Below are 24,854 nucleotides of genomic sequence, written 5' to 3'. Positions count from 1 at the left end.
ATAGTTCTAACAATTGGCAGGTTAATATTACTGTTTGAGGATGACTTTGTGGGTCTTTACTACTTCTTTCTTCCTTTCCTTTCCTGTGTCCTGGAGGAGTCCAGAGCTGGCCTATGAGCCTGGGCTCTGCCATTGACTATCTGGATGATTTCAGGCAGTTTAGAAAACTGCAAAGTAGACACGTTATGGAAGTATCTAATTCAATGTCTGCAGTTCAGTCGATGATGGATAAATGTGGTTATTGACAGTTATAAGCCTCCATTAAGTCAGCATTTATACAGTTCAGAGAAGCTTCAGTGTTACTGCTAACCTTGACGTTGAGTCCTGGGATCTGCCACACAACTGAGAACCTTTGAGAGCATGATTTATTGCTTATGTCTTCGCCTGTCCCCCCTCCCTTCTGTGCATCCCAGTACACTGATTGTGCAGGGCCAGGCACATAGTAGGCACTCAGCAAATGTTTCTGAAACTAAGCCTTTAAACCAAACTTCTTAACTCCTTCTTAGGGTTAATAGAAAACCGATTTCTTCTCAAGAAGATAAGAATTATAGAAGCATCACCCACTAAGGCTCCTGACAATGAAACGCGATGGAAGCTATTTTAGGCTCCCAAAGGGATTCCCTGGGAAAGAGGCCAGGAAAAGGCTAAAATCACTGGGAGGGCTGAGGACTGACAGGCTTGGAGAAGGCTAGGAAAATGGTTGTTCCTCACTCATGCAAAGACCCGAATAGACTTGTTTGTAAGACCAAAGAATGTCAGCACAAATGGTCATAGAAGGCACCCAGAAATCAACCTCAGGCGCAGAAAAGTGTATGTAACTTGTAGAAAATCAGATACATAACAAAAAGCCTGGGACAAGGGTCCAAGAATTTCTTCCTTATTCGGTGCTTTTTCTTTTTTTTAAGACAACACTGGAATTTGCAAATATATAAAATAAATTGTGTTTTTGTCAAAAGGCATGTTTTTGTAGTGCAAATTCTAGTGTCTCCCATTCGTTAAGGTATCTCCGGCGCCTTAAAAAATGCCTATGTCCATTTTCAGTGGCTCTCATTTCAGGATTGATATTAGCTCACCTGTCTGGTTTTTACAGAAAAATAAGGAGCAGGGGACCATGCATGTTTTGGTATATTCTTAAAGTTGTCTCCACCTTCGTGGTGACCCTAAAGAGGCACTTTTAACGCTATGTGTAGAACAGGAGAGGTGAAGAGGGTAGGCCACTCCTTAGGGCATGGGGTGTAATGTTAAAAGACAAGAGTGGAGTTCCCGTCGTGGCGCAGTGGTTAACGAATCCGAATCCGACTAAGAACCATGAGGTTGAGGGTTCGGTCCCTGCCCTTGCTCAGTGGGTTAACGATCCGGCGTTGCCGTGAGCTGCAGTGTAGGTTGCAGATGCGGTTCGGATCCCGCGTTGCTGTGGCTCTGGCGTAGGCCGGAGACTACAGCTCCGATTTGACCCCTAGCCTGGGAACCTCCATATGCCACGGGAGCGGCCCAAGAAATAGCAAAAAAAAAAAAAAAAAAAAAAAAAAAGGCAAGAGTCCTATTTCACATCAGCCTTCTCTCTCAAGGAAATGGATCTTTAGCATGATTTAAAATACAAACAAACAAACAAAAAAAGATAGTCCAAAATAGTTAACGGGTAATATCACATTTTAAGATAGGTGAGAAGATATGAGGAAAGTTCCTAATCCACTTAACTGAATTCGAGTCTTCAGACCCAAAGACATTCCATGTTAGAATGCTGAGAAATCTTGGCAGCCATTATAACAGGTTCCTAGGGGAGGGTATAGCCACTTTAAAGGGTTAACTAGCTGCCTGGGATCAACAATCATTACAAGGCCAAAGGAGATGTCACACCTAATCCTCTCTGCATCCAAAATTCAGCATATCCTTTTTTTTTTTTCTTTTTTTCTTTTTCTTTTTTTGTCTTTTGGGCTGCATATGGAAATTCACAGTCTAGGGGTCAAAATAGAGCTGCAGCCACCAGCTTACACCAGAGCCAAAGCAATGCATCATCCTTAACCCACTGAGTGAGGCCAGGAATCAAACCCACATCCTCAAGGATACTAGTTGGGTTCTTAAGCCACTGAGCCACAGTGGGAACTCCCAAGTTCAGCAATTTCTATTCTACCAAGGGTCTCTGGTCCCTACATGGGCTAGTTAATTTCTTCCTAGAATCACAGATTTGAGTGATTGAAACAGACTGAAATAAAGCATCCAAACCAACAAATGAAATGTAGTGGAACAAATGGTAAGTCTTATACTTAGTATGTTTTTTGGAATCTGTATAAATACAGAACAGAGAAGATGTAATACAAGGATAATTCATGTCTAAAAAGGTTAAGAATCGCAGCTGACACAAAGCTCATTATCTTCATGTGGTGCAGCTGCCAAAACAGAGAATGAACTCTTTGGCAGCATTAATAAAGTCATAGTGTTTAGACTAAAAGCAGAATAGGGCCAATCGGACCTTGTCTGTAGTGTTCCTTTCAGCTTGGTAGGTGCCAGGGAAGTTTCATAAGAGAATACAAGATCTAGAAGCCATGTCTTGTGACAGCTTAAAGGAATTGGGAATGTTCATTTGGAGAACAGAAGTCTGCTCTTTGTAGTGACTAAAATATAAAGGAGGCAGTCCCTTTGCTGTGTTGCTATGTAAGCTTAACTATTAGACAAAGGCAAATTTTATCTAAGAGAAAGGAGACTCATGTTGTCGAATGGCCACCATGTTCTCTGGGTTGCATTAGGTGTCTTACATTATTTTGTTAAGATCTTTCAGAGACTGATGGATGTTGGGAGGTGGTAAGGCACCAGTTGCTGGAAACTGAATTTCTCCCTCAACACTGCCCATTTAAAGCAGCAATAAACTCTTTTCTGCTTCCCAGAGTTTTGAATTGAGGCAGGTCCTCCTGGAGCCAGCTTCCTACTTGTAGGCAGACTCACTGGATCACAGAAAATGTCTCTGTGTTCCTACAAAGTGTATTTCCAGTACAGCATCAAGTCAAGTTTTCCCATCCCCACTGGGCCCCTGATGGCAAAGGAGGGGCTACCTCATCCCAGTTTTCTTAAACTGACATTTCCCAGCCAGTCTGGAATGTTGAACAGGACCACATTTGTCTAGGCTGTGCCTGTGGGAAGGGCTGGGTGGTGGATGAGAGACTCGGTGTTCCATGAGCTTATAAGATGCTCTGGAAATGACTCAGGAAATAATACCCTGTTTACATCTCTTGGCCATTTGCAGGCGTTTTCTTCACATACACCTGTAGTTTAGATTCACCCAAATGCTGAAATCCCCCAGCCTGAGGCATACTTCTGGCCAGTGAACAGTGGATCAGCCCGAGTCTTAGCAGGAACCAGAACTCAAATGGGAGGATTCCTATGAAGCAAGTCTAATGAAGGATGTGTGAGTAGGGAATCAGCAAAGGAAACTCAAAAGCACCAAGGGGCACACTCTGCCCTCAAGGCCATGAGCTTAATGTCCTGCTATTGGCCCACTACCTCCCCTTGGTATCCACATGCCTCCTTCATCTTATTCAGGTCTGAGTTATAACGCTACCTTCTCAAGGGAGCATTGTAACTGCCGCTCCTCATCACACCTTCCACCTCCCCCACCTTACTTTCTTAATTTTTCTTTTTCAGGGCTGCACCTGAGGCATACGGAAGTTCCCAGGCTGAGGGTCTAATTGGAGCTGCAGCTGCTGGCCTACACCACAGCCACAGAAACATGGGATCTGAGCCGCATCTGTGATAGATTCCACAGCTCACGACAATGCCACATGCGTAACCTACTGAGCAAGGCCAGGGGTCAGACCCACATCCTCATGGATACTAGTCAGGTTCTTAACCTCTGAGCCACAATAGGAATTCCCCACATCTAACTTTTTTTTTTCTTAAATGATTTTTATTTTTTCCATTATAGCTGGTTTACAGTGTTCTGTCAATTTTCTATAGCATGGCAAAGAGACCCAGTCACACATACATATATTCTTTTTCTCACATTGTCCTCCTTTATTTGCCATCATAAGTGACTAGATATAGTTCCCAGTGCTATACAGCAGGATCTCATTGCTTATCCATTCCAAAGGCAACAGTTTGCATCTATTAACCCCAAATTCCCAGTCCCTCCCAGCACCCCCCTTCTTGGCAACCATAAGTCTGTTCTCCAAGTCCATGATTTTCTTTTCTGTGGAAAGTTTCATTTGTGCCATATGTTAGATTCTTGATATAAGTGATATCACATGGTACTTGTCTTTCTTTTTCTGACTTATTTCACTTAATATGAGAATCTCTAGTTCCATCCATGTTGCTGCAAATGGCATTATTTTGTTCTTTTTATGGCTGAGTAGTATTCTATTGTATGTATATATACCACATCTTCTTAATCCATTCATCTTTCAATGGACATTTAGGTTGTTTCCATGTCTTGGTTATTGTGAATAGTGCTGCAATGAACATATGGGTGCATGTGTCTATTTCAAGGAAAGGAGAATACAAAATGGGAAAAAGACAGTCTTTTCAGGAAGTGGAAAACTGGACAGCTTCATGTAAATCAATGAAACCAGAACACACCCTCATGCCATGCACAAAAATAAACTCAAAATGGCTTAAAGACTTAAACATAAGACAAGACAACATAAAACCCCCAGAAGAGAACATAGGCAAAACATTCTCTAACATAACCTTACAAATGTTTTCTCAGGTCAGTCAGGAAACAGGAAACAGAAATACAAGCAAAAACAAACAAATAGGACCTAATCAAACTGACAAGCTTTTGCACAGCAAAGGAAACAAACAAAAAAGACAACTTAGAGAATGGGAGAAAATAGTTTCAAATGATGCAACTAACAAGGGCTTAATCTCTAAACTTATACAACTCAATAGCAAAAAAAAAAACCATCTAACTTTTAGAATCACCTAATGTCACCTGATATTTTTGTCTTGTCTCTACTTACTACCATGTGGGCAGAGATTTTTGTTTGCTTCGTTTATAAACCCAGCACCTACACACTGCCTGGCCAAGGAAGAGGTTCAATATTTGTTGAATGAATGAATTAATTAATTGGACTTATTTGAGCTCAAGAAATAGTCCAAGATCCATCTTTCTGCTTCAACTTGCTGATGACACTCCTGCCTTTTGAAAGGAAGCCTGCTGAAATGCAATAGAGCTTGTATTTGGCCACAAGAGGGTAGTGTTGATCAGTTTTTATTTTGGGGGAACCTTCCGAGACCATTCCCAGACCCTGAAAAGAAAATGTAGGAAAGATGTGTCTGCAGCCAAGGCAAACACTCAGTGTGTCTCTTCCACCCCAACATTACTGTGCAAGTGAAATTCAGTTAAAACCATCAAGAATGGTCCATCAAAGGAGAAAAGCCACCAGAAAGCAAGAGCCTCGGGAATGTGCAGGAGGAACTGCCCAAGGAAGGTGCCTCCCCGGCTCAGCTTTGGCACCCAATAGACACCACTGGCTGGCCACACGACTGTGTTTTGTGCCACATCTTTCTACCTCCCTCGCTTCTACCATCGATCCCCTTTTGGCTGTACCAGCAAGAAAGAGCTCTCACAGTGCAGATTCTAGGCTCATGGTTCTACCTGTCACACTCCAGATACCATGGAAGGGAATGACAAACTCTTTAAGGAATCCTTGTGAAGACACCGTGCTTGGGGCGCTGTGGGATGATACAATCAAGGGTCAGAAGCCCAGCCCTCAGCCGTCAAGACACAGAGTAATGGCATTACAGGCAGAAGTGGGCAGGGCAGCGTGGGAAGCCCAGAGACAGCACAGGCAGCATATGGAAGAAGGCAAGTGGGACTGTCTCAGGGTGGGAGGGATCGGAGGAGTTGTTATGGAAGAGACGGAATTTGAATTAGGATTTGGATTTATTATAATCCTAGAGTTTTAGGGTAATTTTCTTCTCAATTGAGAATGACTATTTGTATACATGTAAAGGTCGGCTTTTCAGGGTACCTCTCTCCTGTAGGACATAGAATAATATAAAATAAAAGAAGTGGTTTTTTTTTTTGGCCACATCTGCCACATGCGGAAGTTCCACAGCCAGGGATCTAACCTGCACCACAGTAGTGGCCAGAGCTGCAGCAGCAACAATGCCAGATCCTTAACTCTCTGAACCACCAGGGAACTTCATAAAAGAGCTTTAGGAAAGGTAATGTGTTATCTTCCCTAAAGAACCCATAGACCAATTTCATAGACCACCAACACAGTGAGCTCTGGTCAAACATATTTTTTATTTGAAAGAGAGACACTCTGGAGGGAAAGCGAGGGAAGGGGATGGAATGAAGAGGTTTGGGGTCCAAGCAGCAGCTCTGAGTCAAAGCTCCCACTTCCTTCCTGGTCCAGCCCCCACTTGGGGCCTCAGCCATGCCCCTCCTCCCACCCACTCAGGTGCTGCATGACACCCCCAGGCCACTCCAGACTAATGTGGTAGAACTTCTTCCACCTCTAGAGTGAGGAAGGGAAATAAGATGTCCCTCAGCCTCTTCAAGGTGTCTCTGCTCATTACCAAGGGCAGGGCATCCACAAGGAGGTCTGGGTGTATGTACTGCAGGTAGAAAAGCACATAACCCAGCAGCTTCATGAAGATCATGACCATGAAGACAAGACACCTGAAATGCCTGCAAAGAGACATGCATCGTTAGCCTGGGGGAAAGAGACAGACCAAGATCCAACAGCAGGAGGCGAACATCACACTCATTAAGGACAGGTGAGGTGCTTTCGTCAGGCCAACCTGAGGGAGAAGAGGGGATCGGAGACACAAAGGGCGAAGGGAGGGGACAGGCAATGACAGAAAAGATGGACGTGGTGGTGAGGAATCGAATGCAGCCCTCCTGACATTTAAGCCCTCCAACAGAATAGATGTCCACGTAGAAGAGTTAGAGAAAGTGAAGGCTTCCAGGTACTATATAAGCAGACGTCTCTGGGGGTTGTCAGAAAACATCTACGACCGTCCATCACACGTGTAAGTCTCAAGGTCAGTAGGCTTCTTCAGATTCACCATAGCGAGCAGTTCTGGAATTTGAAATGAGTCGGAGCCATCTCCGACATTAACATCCACATAAAATGATCAGGGTCAGTTGTTTTTAAACATCAGGTGCCAAAAGAAACCAATTCAAAGAATAATTACATGTGTGTGTTTTCTTGTGTGCACCCAAGAAAATTCCACCCTGAAAACTGGCATAAGACTTCGGTCTCGGAGTTCCCACCCTAGCAAGTGGGTTAAGGATCCAGCATTGTCTCTGGGGTGATGCAGGTTGGATCCCTGGTGGTGCAGTGGGTTAAGGATCTGGAGTTGCCAGAACTGTGGTGTTTCTCGCAGTTGTGGCTTAGATTCCATCGTAGCCCAGGAACTTCCATATGCCTCAGGTGCAGCCAAAAAAAAAAAAAAAAAAAAAAAAAAAAGCACTTTGTCTTTAACTATTCTGAAATGTTATAAACTGAAGCTTTTTGTTGAAGTGCCACACAGAACATTTCAGAGTTAGTCTCCTCATTTCAAAAATTAAAAAAGAAAAGGCACAGAGAGTTCAAATTTTTTTCTGAAATTTTAAAGCCTGCAGTAAAAGAACTAAGAAAATTAATGCACCCTGAAACTTTCTTTCTGGCGAAGAGGAAAGCAGATTATCAGGTTCTGGATATAAAAAATAGAAATGGGCCCAAGTAAGGGTTCTAGGAATAGAAATTGAAAGTGAATCGTAATCTGAAAGCTTCACCTTGAACTTCTCAAAAATAGCCACTTTCTCCAGCCACCAAGTCCTGTATTATTCTGACTTTGAGAAAAGAAGGAAGGAAGGGTTGGGGAAAATCTGGGGCTGCCTGATATTTTCTGGTTGGTGGATGTGTTTACCTTTACTCTGGATGCTCTTATCAAGTTACTTCTACAGAGTGAATATACCCTAGGCTAGAAGGAAAAACAAACAAGATTCTACCACCTACCTGTACCAAAAGATTCTCTTCTGTTTTTTAATGATGGTCTTCTCCTGTGGGAAGCAATAAAAAAAGTCACAGGATATCCCTGTCCGTATGCTCAAAGAGAGGCAGTATAGCAGGGCAGCTAGGAGCTTAGACTCAGAAGTCAGTGGCTCTGCCACTTCCTAGCTGCCAGGATGTGAAGCAAGATTCTGAGTCTCTCCTTATCTCCTAACTCTAGGGTTATTGAAAAGAAGGGAAGGGGGGAGGGGCAAGAAGAAAGAAGCCAGAGGAGGAAGGGATAGAGGAAAACTCCAATGTGGGACCAGGAAGACTTACCATGTTGCTCTGGATGGTCTCCACCAGAATTGACCCAGGTTTCACAGTTTGGGAGGAGTTGTTCTGGGCTTTGATTCTGGGTGAAAAAGATCAGAGCCAAGAATTAAGTAACATAATCTGTGGGGCTGAGGAAAAGTGCCTTTCTATGTCATGCAGCATCTATGTTTCATTTCCTAGATTCTTGAAAATATTCACAATGCTCAATATTCAAAATTCATAATTTGCTAACATACAAAGAAGCAGGAAAATGTAATCCATTCTCCAGAGAAAAGATGATCAATGAAGAATAACTGGAATGCAACCCTGATGTTAAAATTCCCACTATGAAAAGCCTCTCTCCTGGTGGCAGTTCAAACCTCAGCTCAGGTATGATATCCTCAGCTGGGCTGTTCCAGACTGACCTGGGCACTCATGATTTTCAAGGTCAGATTGTGATTTGGGTGGAGTTTAGACAAAATTTGAGCCTCTCCATCTCTGGCACTCTTGTTTTTTGTTGTTGTTTTTTTATCCAACAGCAGTTTGACTATCCTGAAGTCTGCCTTCTGTTTTCATCCCAGAAAGACTGTAAGTTTTCTCCAAGTATTTTAGTTGAATTTCAAACATTCAGTTTAGCTTGCCCTCAGGCTAGACGTGATAAAATGGGGAAATCACGCTTTGCCTTTCCCTTCTTCCAAGTGTCTACCCACCTCTGGAATCTGCCTGGTTTTATTCACTCTCTGGTGCCTTCTGATTGTTCATTCATTTGTTTTGCTTTGTTGTTCGGAATTTAGAGCTGTTTTCTGTCAGAGTCAGATCCAGTGAAAACTTACTAGCCTTTGCTTGGGAATGTTTTTGTGATCATCAAATAGAGAAGCAAGTAGAGCAGTGTTACAGACTCCAGGTTTTGGCCATGATGGAATAGCTTATATAAGATTAGACCAACTCTATAAGCAACTATAAAAACTGGGCCAAATACATAAAACAGCCATTTGAATACATTGAAGAATGTAGTCAGAAGATGAGGGGATACAAAACATACTAAAGTGACCTAACCTCCTCACTCATCCAAGATTTTTCCCCAAGGGCACTTGTCAATTTGTGGTACATGGAATAGAGTCCAAGGAACAAGCATAGGATCAATTGACTGAAAAGACAGAGGCTGGAGTTTAAGACCATAAGGTGAAAAATCCAAGGAAGAAAGGAACCACAGAGAAATGAGGTCAAATATTTGCATGAACTTCCCTATCAAGGTGATAGCTGGCTCCTAAGCTCTACATGGGTAGCTCAAGATTCCAAAAAAGCCCAGAAAGTAGAAGATTCCTCAAGAGTTGAGCAAAGATTGGACTAGTCATGCAGTGCTGGGGAGTATATGTTGGAATTTGAGACCTGTTAAACATGAAGTGCCACTGGTACATTTGCAAGGGGGAAAAGAAGTGATGCTTTCAATATATAACTTTAATATGTTCATAGTAATAAAAAAAAACTCAACAAACTCAAAAGGGAAGTTTTTTAATCTATTTACAAGAAACTCACCCTATTTAATGAAATATAAAATACTTCCCTACTAAGTTGAGTGAAACTCAAGGATGCCCACTTTCACCTTCTCTAGTCAGTATTGTACTAAAAGTGTTTGCTAGTACAATAAGGCAAGAAAAAGAAAAGTAGAAAGATTAAAAAGGTATAAATACAACTTTTTATTTATAGATGGAAATCTAAAGAATCTATAAACAAATCATTATAAGTGAATTTAGCAAGGTCAATGATACAAGTTTAACATAGTTGACCCTTGAACAACATAGGCTTGAACTGTAGGTAGATTTTTTTCAACATATACAATATTTTCATTGTACAGATGTTTACATGTGGAGAAAAGTTTGTGTTCACAATATGTGGAATCAAAAGAAATAGGGTTTGAGTCCTGAGTCCATCCAAGCTGTTTCAGCTTCCTGCCCTTTGATGAGACATTTATCAGTTCCTTTGTTTTTGAGGAAGAGAAAATAGTACATGCACTTTCAACTGTTCAGGGGATTTACAGCCCTAACCCCCATGTTGTTCAAGGGCCAACTGAATCTATAAACCAATTGTATTTCTATATACTATCAGTAATCAGTAATCTATTCTATCTATAGAAAATGAAATTAACAAGTACATTATTTATAAGAGCATCAAAAATATCAAGAGTTGTGGCGCAGGAGGTTAAGGACCTGATAATGCCACTGAAGCATCTTGGGTCACTGCTGTGCCAAGGGTTCAATCCTTGGCCTGGGAAATTCTACATGCCATAGGCACAGCCAAAAAAACATGCATATCAAATACCTAGGAATAACTCTGATGAATGATGATGAAAAATGCACAAGCATTCTATAGAAAACTACAAAATATATTTATGAGAAAGTAAAGAAGATCTAAATACACAGGGGGATAATAATATTTGTGGCTTAGAGAACAAAATGTCCTTAGATACTCATTAGCCTGAAAATTTATCTATAGATTCTATGTTATTCCAATAAAAATCTAAGCAAGGCTTTTTTTTTTTTGGTAGAAATTGGAAAACTAATTTTAAAATATATTTGGAAATTCAAAAGGCCAAGAATAGCCAAGATTGACTTAAAGAGCAACAAAAAGTTGTAGAATTTAAGGTACAATAAATCAAGGCTAATTATAAAGCTACAGGAATTAAAAGCGTAGTACCAACACAAGCATAGAAGCATAGACTGATGGCATACACAAAAGTATCCAGAAACAGACTCACACATATGTGGTTACTTATAAAACAAGGCACCACTGAAAATGCATGGACTTTTAAGTAAACAGTGCTGAGCAATTGGCTATCAACATAGAAAAAAAGTAATCTTGATCTCTAACTCACACCACAGGAGGAAAAAAAATTCCAGATGAATATAAACTTAAATATAAAAGGTAAAATGAACAAAAAGTTCTAAGGGCAAGTATAAGACAATACTTTCATGACCTAAAGAAAGTTATGTACAAAAAAAAAAAAGAAAAAGAAAAGAAGGGAGTTCCTGTCATGGCGCAACAGAAACAAATCCAACCAGGAACCCCAAGGTTGTGGGTTTGATACCTGACCTTGCTCAGTGGGTTAAGGATCTGGCATTGCTATGAGCTGTGGTGTAGATCGCAGACACGGCTTGGATCCTGTGTTGCTGTGGCTGTGGCATAGGCCGGCAACTGTAGCTACAATTAGAGCCCTAGCCTAGGAAACTCTATATGCTGAAGGTATGGCCCTAAAAAGAAAAGAAAAAAATTTGATGGATTAGATTTCCTTAAAATTATGTAGTTGTTTATCAAAATATTCTATTAAGAGAGTAAAAAAAGACAGCCATAACTATAATATCTATATCTGACAAAGGACCTTATGAAAAAAAAGTATGGAACCCCTAGGAATTAATAAGAGAAAGACTGACAATCTCCAAAATATATAGGCAAAAGATATATTATAAAAGAGGGTATCTGAATTTTCAATAAACATTTAAAAAGATATACTACTTTAATAATCAGTAATGAAATGCATTATTAAAACTAATTTTAGATATCACTAAAATATAGTGGCTAAAATTAAAAAAGACTGTAAATATCAAATGAAAATGAGGAAATAGAAAAACCAGAACTAGCAGAGATTCTTACGGAAGGAGATATTGGTACAGCACTTTGGAAAATTGTTTGTTTTTGTCTTGTAAAGCCAAGCAAATGTGTACTCTAGCAATTCCACTCCTTGGCATATAAGAGAAATGAGTGCCTATGTCTACCAAAAGACATGCACAAGAATGTTTAGACCCACATTAGCTGAATAGTCCCAAACTGGAAATAACCAAAATGTTCATCAATGGTAAAAGTGATAGATTTTACCGTATTCCTACAGTGGAATACCATACAGCTATGAAAAGGATGAACCACAGGGCCATGCAGCAATGTGGATGAAGCTCAGTGAAAGCCAGAGGTGAGAGGACATATTGAATTTATGTGAAGTCCCAAATCAGACAAAACAAAACATAAATGATAAAATTCAGAATCATGGTTGCCTTTGCAGGGAATATTGACTGAGAAAAGGACATAAGGGAATCTTTTGGGATACTCAGAATGGTCTATATCTCGATCTCAGTGGTGTTAACACATCCCTTAAGATTTTTGCACTCTATGTATATTAGCAACATACTACACAACACAAAAAGTAAAAACAAAAGAAAGTGTGTCAGGTCCTAAACCACACAAGTCTATGGATACAAAGTGTACATAACTGGGTACTGCTGGGGCCTCCAGTCAGTGTGGTGGATTCACCATGTGCTGGGAAAGGGGTTAGCACAGTCAATTTTCAAGAATACCACTCAACTTAGGACCCATGAAAAAAAAGAACATTCAAAAAGAGACCTTTTAAACATCAGGTGCTGAGAAAGGCAAGAGATAAGCCTGGATGTTGATAATGTTCCAGTACAGAACATGGAACAGAAGTCGACAGGACTAACTTGTTGGGAACCATTTAGTGACACAAACTGGTTTGAGAAGAAATCTGCCCTTCAAAGACCACCCAGGGCTTGTCACCACAGTCCATCAACTAGTTCATTTTCCCAAACTTACACTTCTTTTTCAAGAAGGAGCACCTCCTTTTCCTTCTCCATCTGCCTCAGAATTTCCTGGTATTTCTTCCCATGGAAATAAAAGAAATTTTGATCATAACCAAGAATTTCCATATATTTCATTACTGTATCATTGATGAAAGAGTCTCCTAAGACTAACCGTGAATATTCCAAATAGTACATTCATGAATGTGCACACACAGTAGGACAGTGTTCTAAGAAAAATTGGGAGATATCAGGCACTAGATGGATACATATGGTAAAAAAGAAAAAGGAATTCTCTCTTTGGGTCCTGCTTGTGTTCAAATCCTAGATCTCACACTTACTAGCTGCATTTTCAGAGCAAGTAACCAAACTTCTTTAACATGTGTCCTCTTGATCATAACAAATGACCCCCAAGGAGTTATTAAGCAAACTGACTGAGAAAAATACTATATGATGTGTGTTTTAAAATACTATACATATGTAAACCAACTATAATGGAAAAAAATGAAAACCATTTTTTTTTTCTTTTTAGGGCCACATTTGCAGCATATGGAGGTTCCCAGGCTAGGGGTCAAATTGGAGCTACAGCTGCTGGCCTACCCCACAGCCACAGCCACACAGGATCCAAGCTGTGTCCGCGACCTACACCCAGCTCATGGCAGGGATGGAACCGGCAACCTCATGGTTCCTAGTCGGATTCACTTCTGCTGTGCCACAATGGGAACTCCAATAAAAATCATTTTAAAAAATAAAATTCTATATACGCCAGTGCCTAGCACAAAGTACATATTTAGCATAGATCCATTTTATTGTTGCTGTTATATAAATGGCATATTCCCCAGTGGCAAATGTTAGCCTTAATGAGAAATCAAGAGCCCATGACCTTGGAGAAATTCTGCCGATACTGTACTCTGACTTTCCTCCAGAGGCAGTGTACCTTTATGTAGTGGGCCTGGTCCTCACAGAGCTGATACACAGATTGATAGTCACTCTCTATCTAGAAAGGAAGAAGAATTAACAGATTTCATGGATTAAATCACAGCAAAGCCTTGGCTGCTGCCAACTGGCACATTGGACGTTTGGCTGGTTACCTAGCAACTTCTTACTCAAGAACAAAGAAACCACATCACAAAGCAATGATCTCATCATTCATGGCCAGGGTCTAATTTTAAGCTAAGGAAGTTATTTGCCCGGGTTCTCATGTGCCTCTCAGGTGAGACAACAGGAGATGTTTCAGGGCACTTAGGTTTGGGTTTCAGCAATAGTATTTGAGTATTTGAGGCAGAAGGTGTTGAGGAAATAGCAAGGCCTGTACTTAATAAGCATCCTTTCCCTTCACCTGCAGATGAATCAGAGATTCATCTGCCAGATGTTCTTATACCTACCCCTCCCATGCCTCAACCTGTTCTGTTTCTAAGGTCTTTGGGGTTCTCTCCCAGTTGTATCCTGAACAGACCCTCCATGGGGGGAGATACTGCCTCTACCTTGACCAGTTCCTTCTCTTGATTTGCACAGGACTCTGTTGACTTTTGAAGTTTCACCTGTGGAAGACAGTGAGTGGCAGCAGAAGTTAGTAAAATGGCTATACCAGTGGCATACAGAGGTTCCCAGCCCAGGGATTAAATCCAAGCCACAGCTGCAACCTACCCCACAGCTGCAACATTGCCAGATCCTTTAACTCCCTGTTGCAGGCCAAGGATCGAACCCTCACCTCCACAGTGACCCTGTCCACTGCAGTCTGATTCTTAATCCACTACACCACAGTGGGAACTGCAATGGCACTCTTTTGAGGCAAGAAAATAGGTAAAGTTCATATGGCCAATAATAGCTATTATATTGTGAGGCAGGCTATGATAGTCTGGAGTGGGCACTATTATTGTCCCCATTTTGCAGGTGGGGAGACAAAGGCAAGGAGAGGTTAAGTGAATAACTTGTTTAACATTACACAGTGGCAGAGCTGATGTTTAAGCTTTGGTCATCTAACTGCCCAATCTGTGGACCTAATAATCCTTCTTCCAGTCCTAACAACCAAAGCACCAGCCCCTTCCTCCCTCTTGTATGTCACAGGGTGCACCCACATGCCCCCTGATGCACAGAGTAAAAAAGAAATCTCCTGCCTCTTTTCCAGAGAAAAACAGGACAGGAGGGCTCTGGCATGGTGGGTTCAGCCAAATTGCCATAGTGGCCACATAAAGCTGCAAGAGCTTCTCAGCAGGATTTCTGCCCTCCTGGGCATGCAATTCATTCATTTATTCATTCAACAATCATTTATTGAGCTACTACTATATGCCAGATGCTATTCTAGGCACTAGAGAAATAGGAGTGAACAACAGAGACAAAAATTCATGCCCTCATTGGATTTACCTTCTAGCTGAAGAAAAAGTTAAAATTTTTAAAAAATAAAACTTCCTTGGTCTATAAGCCATGGATTGGAAAATCAGATACAATTGTTGACTTATCCCTGTGTGGTTATGGAAGATAGTATTCTCTTCCTCCTTGACTATGTGTGTTTGTGTGCTATTTAGATCATGTTTCATGAGGGCATATCCTGATGAGCATTCAGAATGTGTTCTATTGACTAATGGATGATGAGTTCTCTGGGACAATTCTCGTCACTTTGGCACCATTGCAGTCATCTCTGCTACCGGTGTGACTAATAAGTTATGAATATCGCCCAGGTCAGGGGGTAGAGAATAGAGAACAGAGGACATTGGCTCCCCTCCATAAGCACACAGACATATCTAGCCTGGGGGAGACCTTGAGAGCCATTCTACCCCAAACTCACAATTGACACCTCTCCCAGAAAATCTGTAGCTTTGCTTTCCTACTCACCTTCAACTCTGCCAACATCTGCTTTAGGGCTTCTTTATCAAGGCCAACATTCTTAAATCTCCTGGAAATCTGAAATGCCATCCCCCAAATTATAAAAACACTCAGTAAGGCATGCAGATGTGAAAGCTTGGATAGAGTCAGCCTTGAAGGTCTGAGGACGGCAGAGTGGTGGTTAATTAATTCAGATTCCAGATAGACGCTTGACAGGAAAGCATCTCCTTTCTATGGAAGCTGCCTGACACCAGGCCAGCCGGAGAGACCTTTTTGTCCCCATAGGCCATGAAAACTTGTGTGGCACAAGGAGGCGAGGAAGGTGAGGTGAGAAGAAAGAACAATAAACCGGGGCAGAGTAGTTGGGGGAGGGAGGGACAAATCTCTCCCTTCACAGTCCTCAGCTTTCCCAGCCCAGATCTGTAATTCCCAGAGGACAAATGATGATATCAATTAATCAGAGCCTGTTCTAAGAGATTCAGACAGCAGAGTCCAGAGGGAGCACACCCACTTTGCCCGTTGTTCCTCCTCCTGTCGGTCTGACCTGGGAATCCAGGAAGATGCTGACTCTGTTGGGATTCCTAAGAAATGAGCCTCCTTTCAAGGGTGGGCTTATCCTGGGACCTCTCCCTGAAGATCTAGGGCTCATCTTACCTTCTTCTGAACCTCCATCACATTCTTTCGTAGGATCTCCTTATTCCTTTCCTGGGGAAAAGAATGAGGTAAAGGAAATAAACTCCACTTTGCTCCCATACCCTCCCACTCACCAGGCCACTGCAATCCCATCTGGGGGATGGGGGTACCAATTGGGAAAAGTGCACGGGGCCCCACAGAGGGGGTCTGAGGACTGAGCCCAGGCTTCACACACACACACACACACACACACACCCCGCCCTGTTCCAAGTGCGTATTATTCCCAAAGCACTCCCTTAAACAGCTGTGATTTCCACAGACACAGCAATGAACTGCAATGATGGTCCCCTGGGCAAGAGAGCAGCAGGCTGAGAGCAAAATGCATCAGACTGTCCTGTTCTAGGCGTCTCCTTACCAGCTTTGCCGTCTCCAGTTCCAGATCCCTCAGGGCTTCCTCTGTCTCAGATGTGATGTTGTTCAGCTCCTCACTCTCTCTGGCTTGTCCTGCTGACAGGTTAATCTCTCTTTCCAGACTGAAAAATAGAACCCAGGTGTGGTTCAGACTTAAGGAAGCTGCCAGGGCCCCAGGTGGGAAGCCACTGCCAAGGTCTCAAGGGGCAGAGTGACTACCTGATGCAGTGGCAATAAAATGTCAACCGAATGTGTACTTTCGTGCAAAAATCTGTGCATAATATGATGTCAATGCAACATGTAATTAAGTGCAAAAATCTGTACATAAACCTTTTAAGGGCACCACTGTTTATGTTTCAGGATTTGAATAATGCCCAGATTCATGGACAAAGAAGTAAACCTTCCTTCCAACCTCTCTCCACCCCAAAGGAAGTTCAGATGAGAAGCCCTTCCCCCACCAACTGCAAAACCTGACCTTTGAATAGTTTCTTCTCTCTCTTGAATTTTTTTGATAAGGACCTGATTTGCCTCATCCAGTCTCTGCAGGTCCTTTTCAAGGTCTGAGTTCAAGTAGTCAAGGTTTTGTTTTGTGACTTCTAATTTCGGTATTTCCATCATCTCCTGCCTGCAGGAAAATCATCTTCATTACCACACTCAGGACAGAGAAACATATGAGCTGTCATCTCATTTATTCCTCCATCTTCTGTTGTTACTATGCCTAACCACCTCTGCATTATCATTTTCCATGATAAATTGATTTTTACAGTGTTTTGCATTAAGTAAATTTGTGGAGTCAAATCACATTTCAATTTTAAATATGGTAAATAGAATCCATTAAAACACAAATCTTTTATCAGACAAAAAATATCTTTTCCATATGAGTAGTTATACTCCAAAATTATTTGTTTTTAAAAATTTTATATGGAGTATGTAGATTCCAAGCCACACCTATAAAGCACTTAAATATCTGCAAGCGAGAGGACTTTCTTCAGTCTCCTTTTGTTGAAGTCTCCTAAGGAGTTTGTTATGTTGAATACATTTCACCCTAGTCAGGTAGGTGCATAGGCTGGCTGGGAAAAAGGGACAGGGGTGGATCTTTTCCCCAAATAAGACTGATTTGCTTTGGGGGATATTAGTTGTCTCTGAAAAACCCCACTTATGGTATGATAAAGTCCAAAAGAACTGAAAACAAACTCTTTTCTCCCTAGGAAGACTTCTGGGCTTGAGGAGATAAAGTCCTGTGTAGTCAAGGTTTTCTTCCTTATGGGATTGTAGTTGACACTTCCCGGCCTAGTTCCTCATTCTTATTCCTTACACATCATCCAATGGGTCCTGTCCAACTTCTTCCATTGTAGGTCTCCTAAGGTGTTAATACAAACATGTGTTATGGAAGTGAAGTCTCTAGTTTCCAATACAGTCTTGACCCAGGAAGGAACAGGGAAAATTTTGACCAGGCAAGACAGAGCCAAGAAGAAACCCAGGCTCCCAGGCCTACTCATATTCCAGAATCAGTTGCAATATTTTGCTTAATTTCAATAAGCCAGATCATATCGATTAAATGAATGTCGTAAAGGAATCCCACTGGAATACAGGAATATTTTTGTTTTCGCAATTTTTCACACTTTAGCTACCTTTCCCTTTTCTCGCCTGCATTTGTCTGGTCACAGGTATAGTGCTGGGAGTACTCAAGTTTATGTCTGTTGGCGAACTCACTGAGAGATCATTTCTCACCCTGATATTCAGGAAGACAAGGGAAAAGACTAATAGAACAGTCAGAAGGTACAAAAAAGTTGGCTGTCTGATTTTTTTATTGGTCTTTAGCCATCCTCCTTTTTAACAAAATCTACATATTACTGCTGGGTTGATCCTGAAATAGGAGCAGAAACAGCATCATGGACAATAGGATAGAACTACTGAAAGGAAAAAAAAAATTGGGTTCTCAGGGATGTTATCTGTTCTATTGCACCAAAAGTAAAGTTCAGGACTGAAACCAATCTAAGAAAAGTACACCAAAATCTCCATTCACATTCCACCTTCTCTTCCTTCCTCTTTTCTTTGAAGCTTTTTTTGTTTTAATTCCCCTTTTAATTTCTTCTTCTCCCTTCTTCTCCTTCCATAGCTCTCCCTGTGTCTTCCTTTTCTTTCTACTCTTCACGCATAAGATACCCCAGCCCATGATTATGCCTTTTGAGCTCACCCTTCTCATCCCAACAGAGATTTCTTTTTCTCCAACCGAGATGTCCAACTGAATGTCAGAGCTTTCAGAAAATGTATCTCCTTGATGATTGAATGCCCCACATATAGCTGGACCTGTCATCTCCAGCAGGGTGGGGCAACATGTCATAGTGGGTAGGAGTAGCTGGGGTGGAAGCCACTCGTCATCATCCCTGTAGGAAGAGTGGGAGCAGAGTTCAGTACTTTGGGACAGTCTCATTCTCTTCCTAAAGAGCAATAAGATCGATGGAACACATTTCTGGACACAGTTTAAACCAGTTCTGAAACAGCAATCAGCTCTCTGGAATACATTCCTTCATTTTTCCAAATCTGTAGGTCTAGCAGTGTTAATATCACTCTCATTTCCTTCACAATCTCTGTGTGGTATGTGTGTAAATGGCTGCACCCAAATCCAAACCATGCACCTCTCCTCAATGCATCCCACAGGTTTAGGGTAGGAACGTCTGAGAGGAGGCCAAGAAGAACCTGAGAGATGTCATATCTATGAGCCAAGAAAGCCCTCATTCTCACAAAGCTGGACTTTTGGAGCTATGACACAAACTTCTTTATACTCCCTGAAGAGACACTAACAAGTCACTGGAAAGGAAAGGTCTGACATTTCAAAGATGGGGAAGTATGTGGAGGTCTAGCAGGAAGGAGGAAAGAGAGCATCATGTTCAGAGACCCAGCTCTGCTGCCCACTCCTTCAGAGTTCCTTCCTCATTTTCGAGGTCTTAAATTACTGGAAGAGTAGATATGATTTTACATACCAGTGTAACTCTACTGTCCAGTTCTAGATTTCTCTTTGTGCTGATGGAGAAAATGAGGCAGGATACAGAATTGGCGAGATATCAATAAAGGTGTGTACTTGGTCTTCAAATCTTCCATTTCTACCCCTTCCACTCAACTCACTTCTCCATGATAAAAGTCTCATCTTTTCCAGCTAAATTATTCTAGTCTCAAGTCCTTGGAAATGTCTTATAAAACATACCACTGTCTTTCCGGGAAAATACCTCTCCCATGCAACAATTATCATTGTAGTCCTACCGATTCTTCTCAGCTCAGCTGATGCCACGTCTATACTTTCTGAGATACCACATGCTAAATCCTGGTGGAATTAATACCTCCAAGTACTGTTTTCCTTGTTATTTTACGTTGTTTTTAGAAATGTGCCCACACTGGTCTTCATTCCACAATCAGCCTATAAACTTCTTGAAAGACTGTGTTCTAATCAAAGCCATTTTGATCTCCCTCCCCAGTTATGCTCCAGGAGCACCATTTACAGAATTCAATGGGAATGATGCCTCCTGCAGTTATTCCTGGGAAGGACCCTGAAAACGTAGAGTGGAAGTAGGCTGGGTTAGATACAAAAAGCACCTGAGTTTCATTCTAAACTGGCCCTTTGTAGTTGTGTTACCTTGGGCAAGATGCATAATCTTGCTGAGCTCAGGTCTCCTGGCCTATGAGGTAGGCATTGAAGCTGCTTCACAAAGTTGTGGTAGAGATTAAATGAACTAAGATATGTAAAGCTCCTAACATAATGTGTGGCATGTATAAATACTGAATTCTCATCCATTCTCCAACAAAAAGGATGTTTCATTTTTCTGTCTGATACTACTTTTGCATATGGCATATGCTGAATGTTTTTAGAATGAATGAATGACTCATTCCACTCCCTTTATCTAGAACAGGCATGATTCTCCCTTTCCTTCCAACTCACCTGGGAGATGCTCACCTGCGAGATGCTCACCTGCATACTCTCATTAGCAGAACAGTGCCCCATAGGAGAATTCTCAACAGAGGGCCACATCCCTCAGGAGGATGATCCACAATTAGTTTCCTCTCCATCCTTTGCCTTGGGGAAGTTCCTCCAGGCTCCATCTCCATCAACCGTCCTAAGCCTATGTTCTTCTCTGATGGCTCTTCACTCTTTCCTATGTTACATCTTTCTTTGATTTCTACTTTTCTGTCCAGTTCTCTTGTCTTCGCATTTTTGCTGCCAAGGTGACCTTTAGATAGTCTGGCTTTCCCCCCAACTAAACCCTGTCCTTGGGTTCTTAGTTGTACTTTCTGTCACCCATAAAACATTCTTCTTCATCCCTGTACCTAGCCTATCCCCTGGAACAGTAAGTCCCCATTTGTTTACATAGGGCATGAGTTCCATCAGACATGTCACATCTTTTGTGGTGACAAAGGAAATGTGATGGCCACAAAAGTGGCCAACAAAGTGAGCCCTGAACGCATCAGCTTGCCAGAGAATGGGGACCTAGACCAGTAAACAAATGGCATTTATTTCACTGCATAATTACCTGGAGAGGAAAAGTTACTTGGGGAGGGGGGATGTTATTGCTAGAAAGATGAGTTTGGGTGGGTTATACTAATTAACAATTAAAAGTTTGCATTCTAGGTAAGGACAAGTGAATTTATATATTTGCATTGGATGTATTCAAACTGATGTTATCATCCATTAGTCAGGAAAGAGTTTCAACTATGCTAGCAAGGAGCTAGCATATCAGGATGTCTTAAAGTTTCTTAGTTGTCACCTTATTATTTGGTGAGTTGCTTCAATAGGCTAGTCTTTTTTTAAAAAAAACTTTTTATTTTTAAGTAATTATAGGAAGTTACAATATAGTATTGATAGGTTCCATACACCCTTCACATAGTTTTCCCCAAACACCTTAATTGACTATAGTACAGTATTGAAGCCAGGAAATTGACATTAGTACAATGTGTGTGAATATATCTATGACATTTTACTAAAAGTGTAGATTCGTATAACCGTGACCACAATGAAGATCATAACTATTCCACCTCCACAGAACTTCCCCTACTCTATCCTACTATAGACACACCCACTTCCTTCCCCTTCACCATCCTTAACTCCTGGCCATCACTAATCTGTTTCTATCTAATTTTGCCGCTATGACAATGTTATATAAATGGAATCACTCCGTATGTGAACTGTTGAGATGGGCTTTTTTGCCTTAAGATCTGTCCAAGTAGTTTCCTGTATAATAATTCATTCATGGTATGGATGTACCACACTTTGTTTAAGCTAGTCACCTATTGAAGGGCATTTTGGTCATTACCATGTTAAGTTATTACATTTAAAGCTGCTGTGAACACTTGTATACAAGTTTTTGTGTAGATGCCAGTTTTCATTTTTATGGGATAAATGCCCAGGACTGAAATTACTGACTTGTATTATAGTTATATGTTTAGTTTTTAAGGAAATTTTCAAGACACCTTTCAGACTAGCTTTACCATCTTACATTCCCACCAGCAATGTATGAGAGATCCAGTTTCTCCATATCCTTTCTAGCATTTGATATTGCCATTATTTTATTTTTTAAGTCATTTATCTTCCAGTTTTATTGAAATATAATTGACATACAGCACTGTATAAGTTTAAGGTAGTCAGCGTAATGATTTGACTTATATGCATCATGAAATGAATATCGACAATAAATTTAAGACAATCCATCATCTCACATAGATACAAAATTTTAAAAATAGAAAAAAATTTTCCTTGTGGTAAGAACACTTAGGATTTACCCCCTTAACAGTTTTTATATGTAACATACAGTAATTTAATTTTTTATTGTTGAGTTTTAAGAGTTCCTTGTATATTTTGGATAACCATCCTTTATCAGATGTGTTTTTCACAATTTTCTCCCAATCTGTGGTGTGTCTTTTAAATCTCTTGATGCTGTCTTTCACAGTGAAGAAGTCTTTAATTTTAATGAAGTTTTGCTTTTCAATTATCTCCTTCATGTATTGTGGCTTTGGTGTTGCATCTAAAAAGTCATTGCCATATCCAAGGTCATCTAGGTTTTCTTTTATGTTATCTTTTAGGAGTTTTATTTCTTATTTTTTTTTTACTTTTTGTCTTTTTAGGGCCACACCCACAGCGTAGGGAGGGTCCCAGGCTAGGGGTTGAATCAGGAGCTATAGCTGCTGGCCTACGCCACAGCCATAGCAGAGCCAAGCCACATCTGCAACATACACCACAGCTCATGGCAATGCCAGGTCCTTTAACCCACTAAGCAAGGCCAGGGATGGAACTTGTGTCCTCATGGATGCTATTCAGATTCATTTCCTCTGAGCCACGATGGGAACTCCCTCTTTTAGGAGTTTTACAGATTTGCATTTTACATTTGTCTGATGCATTTTGAGTTAACTTTTGTGAAGGATATGAGGTCTGTGTCTAGATTCATTTGCTGCATGTGGATGTCAGTTATTTTAGCATACTTGTTGAAGACACTATCTTTGATCCATTGTATTGGCTTTGCTCCTTTCTCAAAGATCAGTTGATTATACTTGTGGGAGTCTATTTCTGGGCTTTCCATTCCATTCCATTGATCTCATTGTCTATTCCTTCCCTAATACCATACTGTCTTTTTGTCTTTTTGCGGCCACACCCGCAGCATATGGAGTTTCCCAGGCTAGGGGTCTAATCTGAGCTACAGCTGCCGGCCTACACTAGAGCCACAGCAATGCAGGATCCGAGCCATGTCTGCAACCTACACCACAGCACATGGCAACACCGGATCCTTAACCCACTTAGCAAGGCCAGGGGTTGTATCTGCCACCTTATGTTTCCTAGTTGGATTCGTTTCTGCTGCACTGTGACGGGAACTCCACCCGTCTTTATTACAATACTTTATAGGAAGTCTTGAAGTATCCACAAAATAACTTGCTGGGATTTTGACTGGGTTTGCATCATTTACATGAATCTAGTTGGGAAGAACTGACACCTTGGCAATACTGAATCTTCCATGAACATAAAATATATCCCTATTTATTTAGTTCATCTTTGACTTTATTCATCATAATTTTACAGTTTTTTTCTCATATAGACTTTGTACATATTTTGTTTGGTTTTTACCCAAGCATTTCTACTTGGGGGGTGCTATTGTAAATATCATGTTTTTAATGTAAAATTCTACTTGTTCATTGTTGTTATATAGAAAACCAAGTGGCTATTCTATATTAATCCTGTATCTTGCCACCTTCCTATAATCAGTTGCTTATTCTAGGAGATTTGTTTTGTTTTGTTTTGTTGTTGATACTTTTGGATTTTATATATAGGTGATCATGGCATCTGTAAACAAAGACAGCTTTGTGTATTCCTTTTCAATCTGTATGCCTTTTGTTTCCTTTTCTTGCTTTAATGCATTATCAAGGAATTCTAGTATGATACTGAAAATAAAAAATGATGAGAATGGACATCCTTGCCTGTATCTGATCTTGATGGGAAAGCTCCAAGTTTCTTACCATTATGTAGGACACTAGCTGTAGGGTTTTTGTAGGTAATCCTTACCGAGTTGAATTTTTTTCCGCTATTTCTAGTTTATTAAGGTTTTTTTTTTTATCATGAATAGGTATTAGGTTGTGATTTTTATTTTAGCTATTCTAACAGATTTGCAGTAATATCCCATCATTGTCTTAATTTGCATTTCCCTAATGGTAAAGGATGTTGAACATTTTTTCATGTGCTTAATTTGCCATCTGAATATTCTCCTTGGTGAAATGTCTATGTTCTTTGCCCATTTTCACTTGAATTGTTTTTTTATTGTTAAGCTTAGGGAATCCTTTATATATTTTAAATAAAAATCCTTAATCAGGTATGTGACTTGCAAATATTTTCTTCCAGTCTATAGCTTTTTTTTTCATCTTCTTAACAGAGTCTTCACAGAGCAAAATTTTTAATTTTTAACGTCAGTTTGTGGATTTTTTTCTTTTATGGGTCATGCTTCTACTGTCATGTCTAGAACTCATCACCAAGACCACTATCCCAGAGTTATTTTACTACGTTTTCCTCTAAAATTTTTAATTTTACATTTGACATTTAAATCTATGATCCATTTTCAGTTAACTTTTGTGTGAGGTTAATGTCGAGGTTCATTTACTTATCTATAAATATCCAATTCCTCTATCACCATTTGTTGAAAAGACTAGC

The 24,854-nt window shown here is 40.7% G+C and overlaps 1 protein-coding gene across 1 annotated transcript; it reads right to left on the bottom strand.

The window, feature by feature from the left end:
- Positions 6,121–18,028, bottom strand: LOC100518318 (transmembrane and coiled-coil domain-containing protein 5B-like). The gene is made up of 11 exons (XM_021100020.1): positions 17,994–18,028; positions 17,154–17,303; positions 16,683–16,800; positions 16,289–16,339; positions 15,644–15,712; positions 14,296–14,352; positions 13,749–13,808; positions 12,828–12,892; positions 8,256–8,331; positions 7,944–7,987; positions 6,121–6,628 (listed from the first exon to the last, which is right to left on the bottom strand). Exons 1-11 carry the CDS (start codon positions 18,026–18,028, stop codon positions 6,430–6,432), a joined length of 924 nt encoding a protein of 307 aa, XP_020955679.1. The 3' UTR covers positions 6,121–6,429.

Source organism: Sus scrofa, chromosome 7 (assembly GCF_000003025.6).
Source record: "Sus scrofa isolate TJ Tabasco breed Duroc chromosome 7, Sscrofa11.1, whole genome shotgun sequence".
NCBI lineage: Eukaryota > Metazoa > Chordata > Mammalia > Artiodactyla > Suidae > Sus > Sus scrofa.
This window is presented reverse-complemented; position numbering and strand designations above follow the sequence as displayed.